The 15,426-nt window shown below is 48.2% G+C and overlaps 1 protein-coding gene across 1 annotated transcript in view; it reads left to right on the top strand.

Annotated features, from left to right (window-relative positions):
• The window catches only part of LOC147111561 (unconventional myosin-XVI-like), a 116,079-nt gene extending 101,346 nt beyond the window's left edge, over positions 1-14,733 (top strand). The window contains exons 4-5 of the mRNA XM_085998273.1: positions 13,023-13,148; positions 14,713-14,733. Coding sequence (XP_085854399.1) covers positions 13,023-13,148; positions 14,713-14,733 — 147 coding nt within the window. The remainder of the gene's footprint in view (positions 1-13,022; positions 13,149-14,712) is intronic.
• Positions 14,734-15,426: the final 693 nt, after the last annotated feature.

Raw genomic sequence — 15,426 nt, 5'->3', positions numbered from 1 at the left:
ATATGGAATTCAACCATGTTATGGTCACTCATTCCAAGGGGATCCTTTACTAGGACATTTTTAATTAATCCTGTCTCGTTACAAAGGACCAGATCTAAGGTTGCTTGCCCCCTGGTCGGTTCAGTTACATACTGCTCAAGAAACCCATCCCTAATACACTCAATGAACTCATCCTCAAGGCAGCCCTGCCCAATTTGATTTGCCCAATTAATATGATAGTTAAAATCCCCCATAATTATAGATGTTCCCTTATTACAAGCCTCAACTATTTCCTGATTGATACTCCGTCCAAGAGAAGTTGCAACTGTTCGGAGGCCGATAGACTGCGCCCACTAGTGTTTTTTCCCCCTTATTATTCCTTACCTCCACCCAAACTATTTCATTATCCTGATCTTTTGACCCAATATCATTTCTCTGTATTACAGTGATTCCTTCCTTTATTAACATAGCCACCCCACCTCCCCTTCCTTCCTGCCTGTCCTTCCTGATCGTTAAATAACCTGGTATGTTTAATTCCCAGGCATTGTCACCCTGCAGCCATGTTTCTGTAATGGCCACAAGATCATACCCATATGTAGTTATTTGTGCCATTAACTCATCTATTTTGTTACGAATGCTACGTGCATTCAGATAGAGAACTTTCAAATATGTTTTGTGACACTTAGTTCCTGCTTTTGCCCTTTTTATTACTTTACCTTTTACTCCATACCTTCTGCCCCTTCCTGACACGCTCTGGTTTTTAATTTCCCCACTGCTACCTAAGTCTATGACCTTCTCTGTTGTCATTTTTATTATTTGCTCTCTAGGAACCTCCCCTCCACTAGTTAGTTTAAAGCCCTCTCTACAGCCCTAGTTATATGATCCACCAGGACTCTAGTCCCAGCACTGGCCAAGTGAAGCCCGGAACAGCTCCCTCCTGCCCCAGTACTGGTGCCAGTGTCCCAGGAAGCAAAACCCATTTCTCCCACACCAGTCTTTGAGCCACGCATTTAACGCTCTAATTTTATTTGTCCTAGCCAAATTCGCTCGTGGCTCAGGTAATAATCCAGAGATTATTACCCTTGAGGTTCTGTTTTTTAATTTGACCCCTAGCTGTATATAAACCCTGAGTAGGGATCTGTACAGTTAGTTTTAGAGTAACCCTCATCCAGTAAACACCTGTTGATTGTTCCCTGCAGTCCCTTGTCTCATTATTGAGGGAAACACAACATCAAGATACACAGATCTAACACTATTCACTGGCCTGGACCTGATGGCCTACATCCTAGGGTCTTGAGAGAAGTGGCGGTAGGGATTGTGGATGCATTGGTGATCATTTTCCAGAACTCCCTGGACTCAGGAAAGGTCCCGGCAGATTGGAAAACTGCTAATGTAGCACCCTTATTTCAGAAGGGAAGTAGACAAAAAGCTGCAAACTATAGACCACTTAGCCTAACATCTGTGGTTGGCAAAATGTTGGAGTCCATTATTAAGGAAACAGTAACAGAGCATTTGGATAAACATAATTTAATAGGACAGAGTCAGCATGGTTTTACAAAGGGGAAGTCATGTTTGACAAATTTGCTCGAATTCTTTGAGGATGTAACATACAGGGTGGATAAAGGGGAACCAGTCGATGTAGTGTATTTGGACTTCCAAAAGGCATTTGACAAGGTTCCACACAAAAGATTACTGATCAAGATAAAAAATCACGGGATTGGGGGTAATATACCGGCATGGGTGGAAGATTGGCTCTCTAACAGAAAACAAAGAGTTGGGATAAATGGTTCGTTCTCGGGCTGGCAATCAGTAACTAGTGGTGTTCCGCAGGGGTCAGTGCTGGGACCCCAACTCTTTACAATCTATATTAATGATTTGGAGGAAGGGACCGAGTGCAACATATCCAAGTTTGCCGACGATACAAAGATGGGAGGGAAAGCAGTGAGTGAGGAGGACATAAAAAACCTGCAAAAGGACATAGACAGGCTAAGTGAGTGGGCAGAGATTTGGCAGATGCAATATAATGTTGGAAAGTGTGAGGTTATGCACTTTGGCAGAAAAAATCAAAGAGCAAGTTATTATCTAAATGGAGAGAAACTGCAAAGTGCTACAGTACAAAGGGATCTGGGGGTCCTGGTGCATGAAACACAAAAAGTTAGTGTGCAGGTGCAGCAGGTGATCAGGAAGGCCAATGGAATATAGGCTTTTATTGCAAGGGGGATGGAGTATAAAAACAGGAAAGTCTTGCTGCAGTTATACAGGGTATTGGTGAGGCCACACCTGGAATACTGCGTGCAGTTTTGGTTTCCATATTTAAGAAAAGATATACTTGCTCTCGAGGCTGTTCAGAGAATGTTCACTCGGTTGATTCCAGAGATGAGGGGGTTGATGTATGAGGAAAGGTTGAGTAGGTTGGTACCCTACTCATTGGAGTTCAGAAGAATGAGAGGCGATCTTATCGAAACATATAAGATTGTGAGGGGGCTTGATCGGGTGGATGCGGTGAGGATGTTTCCACTGATGGGTGAGACTAGAACTAGGGGGCATGATCTTAGAATAAGGGGCTGCCCTTTCAAAACTGAGATGAGGAGAAACTTCTTCACTCAGAGGGCAGTAAATCTATGGAATTTGCTACCCCAGAGAGCTGTGGAAGCTGCAACATTAGATAAATTTAAAATGGAGATAGACATTTTCCTAGCAGATAAAGGAATTAGGGGTTACGGGAAGAGGGCAGGAAAGTGGACGTGAGTCTAGATTCAGATCAGCCATGATCCTATTGAATGGCGGAGCAGGCCCGAGGGGCCGTATGGCCTACTCCTGCTCCTATTTCTTATGTTCTTATGCTACTCTACAATGTTGTGCAGGGCACAGCAGACCACAATGAATCTGGACACTCTTGTTGGTGCATACTGTAGGGCTCCATCAGACCTGTCCAGGCATCTGAAGCGCATTTTGAGCATTCCTATGATGCTTCTGGTGGAAATGTGGCTCTCATTGTAATGCTCCTCAGCTTCGTTTGACAGCCTCCTCATCGGTGTCATTAGCCATGTCTTCAGGGGATAGCCCTTGTCTCCAAGTAGCCATCCAGAAAGTTTGATTGGCAGATTGAAGAGCTGAGGCACAGTGGACTGCCGCAGGATGTACGAGTCATGGCAGCTGCCAGGGAACTTTTCGCGCACATGCATATTGTTCTACCTGTGGTTACACACCAGCTGTACGTTAAGGGAGTGGAAGCACTTGTGGTTCACAAATACAGCTGGGTTATGATGTGGTGCCCTGATGGCCACATGTGTGCAGTCAATGATGCCCTGCACCCTTGGGAAGCCTGCCGTATTGGCAAACGCAACTGCCCACACAGTGACACTTGCTTCATCCGTTAAGAAGTGGATGTAATTGGCCGTCTTGTAAGTGCAGGGTTCTCAAAATTCCCGCACTCCCCAAGTTATGGATCAAGGGACCCTGTTTTTGGACAAGTCATTGAAAAATAGGGTACCCAAAAATGGCTTCTGTAAACCTCGTGACCAACCTTGACAGGATTTTTAAAAGCAAGGCTTTGCCAGCAAGCAGGCCTGCAGACAAAACATTAAAATGCAGGAATCTGTGATCAGAGACTCTTTGGAGCCCAGCCAGACAAAGTAAACACAGAATATGCATTTATTTGAATCGAATCGAATCAAGCTAGATGGGCCTATAATGGTGGCCATTAGGTCCCTGCATGTTTAATCGATAACAGCTCCCAGTAGCCATCAAGGTAGGATGAGGACAATCAAGTCATTTTCCATGACAAAGCAACCAGGACATCAGGGCCATTAGACCCGGAGATACCCACTCCTAAAGTAGTTAAAGTAAATGGTTGTAATCATTTAAAACAGCCCGCCAAAAGTGAAACAATGGACTGACCTGATTTGGCGCACAGATAAGGAGTGGAGGAAACATGTATAATTGGAGGCCCATCAGTAGCAATCGCTCTCTTGATTCTGACCTCTTGTTTGGTCTTGGGCTGCTGCTGCTCGTACTCGTGCCCTGGCCTCATGGCGGGTTCTCTTCTCGCTCCCCACACCGTTTAAACAACCAAGGACATCCATACCAAACGGGCGAGAAGAACGAGACCCGAGTTCAAAGTCATACAGGACACATGGGCCACGAAACAAGACGAGACAAGGCGAGACGAAGAAGAAGGTAAAAACTGACAAGAGCCGAGAAGGGCATCAAAAGACGCATTGGTAAAAACCAAACGCCTAGTTATAAGCTGGCATTTGGGGAAAAATTTAGCAGTGTATGTATGGACAGTGAGAATAAGTTGGCTATTAAACACTGCAAATAAGCTGGCGTTAGACGCGGGTGTCCGTGCCGCAACGAATATGCCAGCGTTCAAAGAATGGGTAGTAAAATCAAATAAGCAGTGAAGACCGCCAACCGACCCACAACCGCAACGTTACCGCCGACGACTGCCCAAGGGAGAAGAAGAAGAGAACCCATCACGACGAGATGACGACGGTAGCTGAGGAGAGGGAAGGTGAGTCGCAGCAACAACTCCAGCACCGTGCCCTGAGACCACGTGGCGATGGAGTACCCCAAAGGACAGAAGACCAAACCTCAAAACTCACAACGTTAAAGCAATAGGTTTTGGATTGGTGCGCATGAATTCCTGGCCCCTCATAGCTTAACCTAGTTAGGTATGGGGTGGGATAAGGATAAGGGGATTGTTAATGTAGTTGTTTTTCCCTCGATGTGCCGTGTGTTCCCCATTCCCATATAAGTATAATTATTGTTTATGCCTCTATTTTCTACCAGTAGCTTCTCGTAAGACTGTGTTTTATTCTGTTTTAATAAATTCTTGGTTTTCTTATACCAAACCACTTGTCTACTCGATTTTCTGCATCGCCGCCTGTACCTAAGTCCGGTGTCTAGAACCCAGGGGTGTGGGAGCGATTTGAACCACTCAAGGGACAGTCAGAGGCGAAGCTGACTGGGCGCACGCGCCACACGCCACCCCCTACAGAAAATGGCGACTGCGGCAGGACTCCGGCAACAGGGGTGCGATGCAGTAGACAATGGTTCGGATGAGCAAACCATGATGGAGGAAAGGATTTCTGATTATGTGCTTAGCAAGGTGAATATCACAAAGAAGTGGATCACCTCTCTGTTAAGGGCTGGGCATCCGTTAGGTGCAGCAGCTAAGTGGAGAGAGGGAAAGGAACACAAGAAGTCTTTAGAGAATGCAGTCTGGCTGATGTGTTTCAAAAAGCAGGTCCAGCTTCTGGACAGGCTCGTTGCAGCACAGGCAGCCGAGTTAAATGAGTCAGCACTGGAGAACCAGGATAAGGCTCTAGCAGGGGAAAAGTTAATGGTAGCATTGCAGGCCCTGAATCAGGAGAGGTTGTATTTAATGGGGGAACACAAGGCCCAGTTGGAATACCTACAGTGCCAAGTCACTGAAGCCAAGGGTAATGAGTTAAGGTTGCGGGAAAAGAACGCCCACTTGGCAAAGCAAGCTAGGGAACAGGAAGAGAAAGTACAGGAGGTAAAGGCAGTTTATAAGCTAGCAAGCGAACAGGGGTTTGAAGATGCAGATCACGGCCCCTGCAAGCAACGGATAGAAAATCTGAGCCTGGTCCTCAGGAAGGCAAAAGGCATGGTGTGCCTCATAAGCAGGTCAGGTGGATTTTATGGGGAACGAGGGGAGGACAGTTCAAACATCAGCGGTAGTGCCCAGGGACGACCCGGTTGAGGGACAGGAGGTCTCACGACCACCACCCGTAGCGCCAGGTTTCAGCGAGGTCTGGCAGCAAGGTGGGGTGGAGCCAGAGGTGGGAGCAGAGGTGGAGCAACCACGCCAGAGAGGTCGGAGTCGGGACCGATGTGCCCAGCACGGCATCGGAGGTTCGGCCCACCCGTCAATGGCGACGATGGGGGACCCCTGCAAAACCAGTTTGTATTACCCTATAGCACCCAACAGCTTGGTGAGACATATCCCAAAGCTCTCCGAAAAGGGAGACCCCTCAATCCACTTCAGGGAAGTAGAGCAGGCAGCCAGCGTCAACGACTGCGATGGTGCTGAGCAGGCCAAGATGCTGCTATTCTCCCTGGAGAGTAGGCTCCTCCAATCCCTCTCTGACGAGTGTAAGAAGGGACAGAGCGGGTATGAGGAGCTCAGTGATGAAGTTCTAGAGGCCATGGGAATGAATGTGGGAAGTCCTTTCTCCCGTGTGGAGAAGACGGTCCAGCTCACAGGGGAAACCCCGCAGGCTTTCGCTGACCGGTTATGGCTGGTGTACCGGAGGGCCTGCCCAGGGACACCTAACCGGGCGTTCCTGAACGGGGCTCCCCTGGCCCATTGGCTCCATTGCCTGGTGGCGAACAGCTTGCCACAGGTCCGGGCCAAGGTGGCGGTCTGATTCGACCCCAAGAATCCCCAGACCACCGAACTTACAGTGATCAGACAGTTGACCCTAGCCTATAAGAACGGTAGGGGAACCGATGGACACCAACCCAAGGGGAAGGTGCATGAGGTAAAATCCGGAACGGGTAGGAAAGAGTGGCACCAGGAAGGGAATAACCCCCCAACACAAAGACGAATTGTTACGGGTGTGGGAAGGATGGTCACTGGCGGAAGGAGTGCAAAAACCCTTGGAAAGATAACAAGGGTAAGAATTCCACTGCCCCAGCCCAAAAGGCAGAGGCAGGAATCCCTCCCGCCGCGGTCGAGTCACTTTTGGACACCATCAGGTCCTTATTGACTGGCCAGGGGAGAGTAGCAGCCGCTACCGGTGCTCTGACCCCGTCAGCCCCATCCAACCCGCAGCCCTGACTAGAGCCAGCGCAGCCTGTTTACCTGTGTTCTCTCTGGTACGATGAATGGAAAAGACCCCTCGTGGAGATGGAGGTGGAAAAGGTGACGGGGAACTAGCTGTTGGACACGGGGGCATCATGCACCATGGTCCACTCAGCTAACCCCACCACCTCGCCTATGTCTAATGGGGTCCCACACAGTCTGTCGGGGTTCACAGGCAAAGAACAGGCCGGCTCATTTCCATCCCGCTCGCCATTCGTTTAGGACCGCTCTGCTCTAAGTGGACCTGTGTCCTGATGAAATGGGAAGTGGAGGGTGGAAGTGGGGTCCTGGGAGCTGACTTTATTGTGGGCCACGGGATCCTAGTAGATTTGAGAAATCATTGCCTATGGGGGGCAAGTAAAGGAAAGGACGGTGAGGTAGTAGTAATCCCAGGAAAGGAAGGGAAGGGGACCCTATGCACCATGAAGCCCAAAGAGGGTTATAACCTCGAGCTTATGGTCAGTAACACCCCACAGGAGCTCCAGGCATTTGTGCAGGCCCACCTAGCCACATTTGCCACACACAAACACAACTGCGGGAGGGTCAACGGGTTTGAGGTCAGCGTAGACGGGGACCCCATGGCCCGACCACAGAAACAGTATAACTTCCCCAGGGAAGCAGAGCCAGGCATGGAAGCAGCCATTTCCTCCTTAGTGCAGCAGGGAATTCTGAGACCGATAGCCACCCACGTGAATTCTCCATTGTGGCCGGTTAGAAAGCTGGACAATTCCTGGAGGGCCACGGTGGACTATCGGGTGCTCAATAGTAACATCCCTGCCTGTGCATCCACGGTAGCAGCAGCTGCCGACCCGATAGGAAGTATCCCAGCATCCGCGACCACTTTCACGGTGCTGGATATTTCCAACGGGTTTTGGTCCATCCCTTTAAGGAGGGAGGATCAGTACAAGTTTGCCTTTACGTTTAAAGGGCAACAGTACATGTTCTGGACCGATGGACATTATGTGACATTCTGGACATTTTTACATGCAATAGCACCCTCTGGTGGCGGTTATTGTGTTAACAGTTTGTATGCTGCAAAGGTCATCTGATCTTTCTTCCTGTGTGAGGTCATTTGACCTTTGTTCCTTTCTTCCTGTGTGAGGTCATTTGACCTTTATTCCTTTCTTCCTGTGTGAGGTCATTTGACCTTTGTTCCTTTCTTCCTGTGAGAGGTCATTTGACCTTCCTACCTTTCTTCCTGTTGACCCCAGGAAGCAGTTTTGCCAGGAAGAACCTGACTTGAGTAATGGAGAATCTGCCATGAGAGGTTCCATTTACAATCCAACGTAATCTGATTTCATATGTTAGGCCAAGCGCAATATCTGTGAGTATCCTGCCCTTTATCGTAGAGGTGGATGCCTCGGATATTGGAGTTGGGGCTGTCCTGTCCCAGCGCTCTCCTAAGGACCAAAAGCTACATCCCTGTGCCTTCTTTTCCCGTCGCCTGAAGCCAGCAGAGAGTAACTACGATGTTGGCAACAGGGAACTCTTGGCAGTTAAGTTGGCCTTGGAGGAGTGGAGACACTGGTTGGAGGGAGCAGAGCATCCTTTTGTCGTCTGGACCGACCATAAAAATCTGACATATATCTAGGACGCCAAGCGCCTCAACCCTCGGCAGGCCAGGTGGGCTCTCTTCTTTAACCGGTTCAACTTTCTCCTGTCTTACCGCCCAGGGTCTAAGAACCTCAAACCAGATGCCCTTTCTCGCCAGTTTGACCCCTCGGAAAAGGACCGGACCCCGGAACCTATCATCCCCAGTTCCTGCATTGTTGCTCCCGTCGCATGGGAGATTGAGACTGTGGTGCAAGGGGCCCAACGTCAGGAGGCTGACCCTGGAGGAGGCCCTCCTAATAGCCTTTATGTCCCCAGTCAGGTGCGCGCCCAGGTCCTTCAATGGGGGCACTCTTCTCGATTGACTGGTAATCCTGGGATCCGTCGGACTCTCGAGTTCCTTAAAAGGAGGTTCTGGTGGCCCTTTATTGAAGCCGACACCCGGGCCTTTGTCTCCGCTTGTCCCGTCTGTGCCCAGAACAAGACATCCCAACAACCTCCACTTGTTCTCCTGCATCCCTTGCCCATCCCCAGCCGTCCCTGGTCTCATATCGCCCTGGATTTCATCACCGGGCTACCTCCATCTGAGGGATTCACTACCATCCTAGTTGTGGTCGATCGCTTTTCCAAGGCTGCTCACTTCGTCCCTCTTGTCAAGCTTCCCTCTGCCAGAGAGACTGCCCAGCTGGTTGTCCAGCATGTCTTCCGCCTCCATGGCTTGCCCCTGGATGTCGTCTCTGACCGTGGTCCCCAGTTCTCATCCAGGTTCTGGAAGGCTTTTTGTTCCCTCCTGGGCCCTTCGTCAGTCTCTCCTCTGGGTTCCACCCACAGTCTAACGGCCAGACTGAGAGAACCAACCAAGATCTGGAGAGGGTGCTAAGAAGCTTTGTGTCCTCCAATCCTTCCACCTACAGCAAGTATCTGGTCTGGGCAGAGTACGCGCACAATACCCTTCAGAGCTCCTCCACTGGCCTCTCACCTTTCGAATGTCAATGTGGCTTCCAACCGCCACTCTTCCCTGAACAGGAGAGGGAGGTAGGAGTCCCGGCTGCCCAGGGGTTCGTCCAATGCTGCCGCCATACCTGGAGGAGGGTCCGATCCGCCTTGCAGCTTGCTTCTTCTCAGCAGAAAGTGCAGGCTGACCGACACCGCCGCCCAGCTCCTCGGTTCCGGACTGGACAGAAGGTCTGGCTGTCTACCCGGAATCTTCCGCTCCATGTGGAGTCCCGCAAGTTGGCTCCCCGGTTCATCGGACCTTTTAGGATTTTGGAAAAAGTAAACCCTGTGGCCTACCGGCTCCTTCTTCCTCGGTCGATGAAGATACATCCCACGTTCCACGTCTCTCACCTCAAGCCGGTACTTACCAGTCCCTTGCTCCCTGCTTCCAGACCTCCCCCCCCCGCCCCGCATGATTGACGGTCAGCAAGCCTACACTGTCCGTCGCCTCCTTGATAGTCGCCGGGTTCGGAGGAGCATTCAATACCTGCTCGACTGGGAGGGTTATGGTCGTGAAGAGCATTTCTGGGTTCCGGCCCGGGACATTTTGGATCCTGAACTCATCAGGGATTTTCGCCGTCGCCACCCTGATCGTCCAGGAGGAACGTCAGGAGCCGTTCCTCGGGGAGGGGGTCCTGTGAGGGTGCCGGTTAGTTCCCTCAGTAACCCCTAGATGGCACCTTCACTTGTTTGTTTCCCTTTGCTAAATAGTTACTAGTTTACTTAACTGCCTTTTATCAGGTTTATTGGTTTCACCTGTTTTTGCTTGTATTTAAGTTCTGTGGTTTCTTCCCTCTGTGCTCAGTCTTGACAAGCCATTTACCTAGTGGTAGCTTGTCTTGAGCTCCTATGTTTGTAACTGTTTACCTGTGTGATTCTAGTAAAGTACTTTTATTTAAGACTGCATACCTACTTCTCGCCTCATCTATCTGCACTTGGGTCCAGAACCAGCCTCGCCCTGACACCCAGTATCTGAGCTGGTGTCTGCGGGTGAGACATGCAGTGATGCGGTGTGTTCTTCCTCCTCCTCGCTCAACGGTGCCCTCAGGGATAGGCTGCTCAGGTTTTTGCTCATTATCTGAAAGCATAAAATCACAAGAGTCGGGTTAAGGTGAGGGGAGGGAGGCAGGAAGGGAGAAATGCATGCATACAACGTGATTAGCTGGAAAGTGCCAAAGGCTTGTGGGGTGAGGGGGAAGTGGGATGTGAGAAGAAGGAGTGGGGATGAACATACCATTGTTGTCCCCAAGGGGGCCAACATCGGTGGTGGCCATGGCGCCCACCACCTGGCACCCAATAATCTGCAGCACTCCATTTTCCAGCACAGACAGTGGTTGGGTGTCGGCTTGTCGCCCGCTAGTGCGCTCCTGCTCCCTCCTGTTGTGAGCCACCTTGGCCTGCAAGAGAAAAGGAAGTGTGTGAGTGAGTGTGGAGCAATGTGTTTGGGAGATGTGCCTGCCATAGTTGAATAGCTGTCATTGTGTGCAAGGTGTGAGATGTGGGTGTGAGTGTCAGTAAGTAGAGATTGTTGGTGGATGAGTGCTGGGGGTGTGGTGCTTTGGCCAGTGTGTGCAGACTGTTTCAGATGGTTGTATGTAGCATTTGTTGAGGCATTGACTCACCCTGACCATCTGAGTGAGATTGTTAAATTTCTTCCTGCATTGTGTGTGGGTCCTTGGGACCACAGTGCTGCTCAAGACATGCTGGGCAACCTCCCTCCACATGGCACGGAAGACTTGCGGCGAGGGCCCCCTGCCACTTGCCGGGTAGAGCACTGCTCGCCGTCTCTCCACAGCAGGCACCAATTCCTTCAGTGCTTGGTCCAAAAATCTGCGGGCTCTCACCCTGGGGCATGGATCTACCATTAGGACACTTGCTTGAGTCATCCAGCTCCTTGGGTTTGGCCTGCTCCTGCTTGCTGACATAGGTTAACAGCCAGAAATGCTGAGAATGAGGTTCTGCAGCATCAATGAACCTCCCCTTTAAGAACTGGAAAGAGCCTGTGGCAATGATGACTTGCGATTAGACAGCACCTGATATTGGTTAGCGCTTTGAGTGTAGCGCCACTGAGCTAGGCCATTAGCGCTTGATTTAGTGCTCCAATCTTTTCTTTGAGCGATGATACTTAATTTTGCATGCAGTGTGATTCATTAGCGCCTGGTGCTAAATCTCAAACTTTTCTGAAGATACTGCCCATTCCTGGGCTATAATGAATTTCTCCCCCCCTAGAAACCAAAAATATAATAATGAATGGTCAGCATGGATTTCAAATGGGGAAGTCTTGCTTGACCAACCTCATTGAATTCTTTGCAGAGATAACAAAGAATGTAGACAAGGGTAATGTAGTAGATGTAATATATCTAGATTTCCAAATTGCCTTCGATAAGGTACCACATAATAGACTAATGAATAAGGTCTAATGATGCGGAATCAGGGGACACGTAGCAGAATGGATAGCTAGCTAGCTACAAGACAAAGCAGAGAGTAGGGGTAAAATGTAGCTATTCAGAGTAGCAGAAGCTGGGAAATCGGGTCCCACAAGAATCAGTGTTGGGACCACTGTTGCTCACAATTTATATTAATAATTTAGACTTTGGAATCAAAAACACATTTTTTAAATTTGCAGACAACACCAAATTGGAGGGGATAGTCAATACTGAGGAGGACTGCAGCAAATTACAAGAAGTCATTAAGAGCCCAGAATTAGAGGAGCGCAGACATCTCAGTGGGTTGTAGGGCTGGAGGTGATTACAGAGTTAGGGAGGGGCGAGGCTATGGAGGGATTTGAAAACAATGATGAGAATTTTAAAACTGAGGCATTGCTTAACCGGGAGCCAATGTAGGTCAGCGAGCACAGGGGTGATGTGTGAACGGGACTTGGTGCAAGTTAGGACACGGGCAGCAGAGTTTTGGATGACCTCAAGTTTACGGAGAGTAGAAAGTGTGAGGCCAGCCAGGAGTACATTGGAATAGTCAAGTCTGGAGGTAACAAAGGCATGGATGAGGGTTTCAGCAGCAAATGAGCTGAGGCAGGGGCGGAGTCGGGCGATGTTACGGAGGTGGAAATAGGTGGTCTTAGTGAAGGTGCAGATATGTCTACAGAGTAAGGGATTTATAGTACTAAAGAATTTATTAATTTTCAATCCAAATTGTGTTTCAGTTTATTTTTATACTTTAAAAATAATTTAGTAATAAAATTTGAAATTCAAGCACCGTTCGCCAGCTACAGATCTGCCTTCAATATTCTGTTCTTGGATGGCTTACCTGAAAGGAAATGAAGTGTCAATCATTCCACTGGAATGAGATTTCTAAAATCCATCACATTTGGGCATTTCTGACCTTGCAAATTAAGTTGGCAACAGCTTTGAAATCATCTAATTAACTAAACATGTCCACCAGCAATGCATCCAGACGTGTTGTGCTTTCTCATCACACACATGCACACACTTGATAATCTAAACCGTAAACAATTATAAGTAAAATGACATTTTCTCCAAGGGAGATCTGATTTTAGTTAATTTATTTCCTTTGTGGCCCAGCCCTTGGCATTCTCCTCGCAGTAATTATGTGCCCATGTGTTACATTTAGATAAGGCTTTCTAGTTATCTATTTGGTTTTCATACTTTGCCCATCAACATATTCATTTTGTTACTGTTTGCAGCTACACATGGCATGTGCTAGTGGCTATAAGGATGTCTCCACCGTACTCCTGGAGAACAGAGCTAACCCTGATGTTCCTGATAACTGCTACTGGACACCACTTCACCTAGCTGCAAAGTATGGACAGGTAAATAAAGGTCTTAACTCTGTCTTATTTCACTCTCTCACAAGAAAGATTTATTAATGGGATTTGTGATTGTTTTACATGCATTGATTGGGAAAAAAGTCTGAAGAATTATAGTTTTGGGGAAAACAACTCAAAGTAGTCTCTTGATCCTCAGTAAAACAGCTCACATTTTTGTTGCTGTAGAGTAATGTTTTAGGGCAACAGTCACAATAAAATACAAGCTACAAAGCTAGAGTCTTTTGTTAAGTTCATGCAGTTTAAATCATAATTGAATACAATTAGTCCCTCTCCCCTGCTCTTTCCTCAAAGCCCTGCAAATGTTTCCTTTTCAAGTATAAATCCAATTCCCTTTTGAAAGTTACTACTACTACAACTAGTGCCTTTAATGTAGTAAAATGTCCCACGGCACTTCATACGAACGTAATCAGGTTAAAAAATTGACACTGAGCTAAAGAAACAGACATTAGGATAGGTGACCAAACTCTTGGTCAAAGAGGTAGGTTTTAAGGAGCTTCTTAAATGAGGAGAGAGAGGTGGAGAGGCAAAATGGTTTGGGGAGGGAATTCCAGAGTTTCGTGCCTAGACGGCTGAATCACAACTGCCAATGGTGATGCAAAGGATGTGAGGGATGTACAAGCTGCCAGATTTGGAGGAATGCACAGCTCTTGGAGGGTTGTAGGGCTAGAGGAGGTTACAGACATTCGGAGGGGCAAGACAATGGAAAATTTGAATATGAGGATGAAAATTTAAAAATGGAGGCATTGGTGGACCAGGTAGGTCAGCGTGCACAGGAGTGATAGGTGAATGGCACTTGGTGTGAGTTAGGATATGGGCAGCAGATTGTGGATGAGCTCAAGTTTATGGAGGGTGTAAGTTGGGAGGCTAGCCAGGAGAGAACGATCAGGTCTGGGGGTAAAAAAGGAATGGATGAGGGTTTCAGCAGCAAATGGACTGAGGCAGAGGCAGAGAGGGGAGATATTACCATTGAATCTGCTTCCAACACCTTTTCAGGTAGTGCATTCCAGATCATAACTCCTGCAGCAATGTCTTGGAGCTGAGATGATTGGCCTCCAATGACCACAACCATCTTCCTTTATGCCAGGTGTGACTCCAGCCACTGGAGAGTTTTCCCCTGATCCCCACTGACTTTACTTTTACTAAGGATCCACACTGGGTCGAATGCTGCCTTGATGTCAAGGGCAGTCACTCTCACCTCACCTCTGGAATTCAGCTCTTGTGTCCATGTTTTGACCAAGGCTGTAACGAGACCTGGAGCCAAGTGGTCCTGGTGGAAGCCAAACTAAGCATCGGTGAGCAGGTTAATGGTGAGTAGGTGCCGCTTGATAGCACTATTAACTGCTAACGACAGTAGCAATAACTAATAGACTAACTACATTACTTCTATTGTTTGACATGGGTGAAGAGGTTCTCACATTCCACCATACTCTTTTCTCTATTGTTTCATACTTTGTATTTTCCTTCTGTAAAGTCGCCAAACCAACTTCAATTAAGTATCAATGGGCTAGTGTCTAATGGTACCATGTGTGTTTTTTTTCTATATCAGAGACTTAACATAGAAACATAGAAGATAGGAGCAGGAGTAGGCCATTTGGCCCCTCGAGCCTGCTCCGCCATTCAACGAGATCATGGCCGATCATCCAAATTCAGTACCCTGTTCCTGCCTTCTCTCCATATCCCTTGATCCCTTTAGCCTTAAGAAATATATCCAACTCCTTCTTGAATATATTTAATGAATTGGCCTCTACTGCCTTCTTTGGTAGAGAATGTCACAGGTTCACCACTCTCTGGGTGAAGAAATTCCTCCTCATCCCTGTCCTAAATGGCTTACCCCTTATCCTTAGACTGTGACCCCTGGTTCTGGACTCCCCGACCATCGGGAACATCCTTCCAGCATCTAGTCTGTCTAGTCCTGTTAGAATTTTATAAGTTTCGATGAGATCCCCTCTCATTCTTCTAAACTCCAGCGAGTACAAGCCTAATTGACCCAATCTCTCCTCATACGCCATTCCTGCCATCCCAGGTATTAGCCTGGTGAATCTTCGCTGCACTCCTTCCATGACAAGAACATCCTTCTTCAGATAAGGCGACCAAAACTGCACACAATACTCAAGATGTGGTCTCACCAAGGCCCTGTACAACTGCAGCAAGACATCATTGTTCCTGTACTCAAACCCTCTCGCTACGAAGGCCAACATACCATTTGCCTTCTTAACCGCCTGCTGCACCTGCATGCTTACTTTCAGCGACTGGTGCACAA

Source organism: Somniosus microcephalus, chromosome 10 (genome assembly GCF_052327205.1).
Source record: "Somniosus microcephalus isolate GS21.2 chromosome 10, FLI_Smic_1.0, whole genome shotgun sequence".
Taxonomy (NCBI): domain Eukaryota; kingdom Metazoa; phylum Chordata; class Chondrichthyes; order Squaliformes; family Somniosidae; genus Somniosus; species Somniosus microcephalus.
Note: the sequence above shows the minus strand (reverse complement) of the source record. Positions and strands in the feature narration are given on the sequence as shown.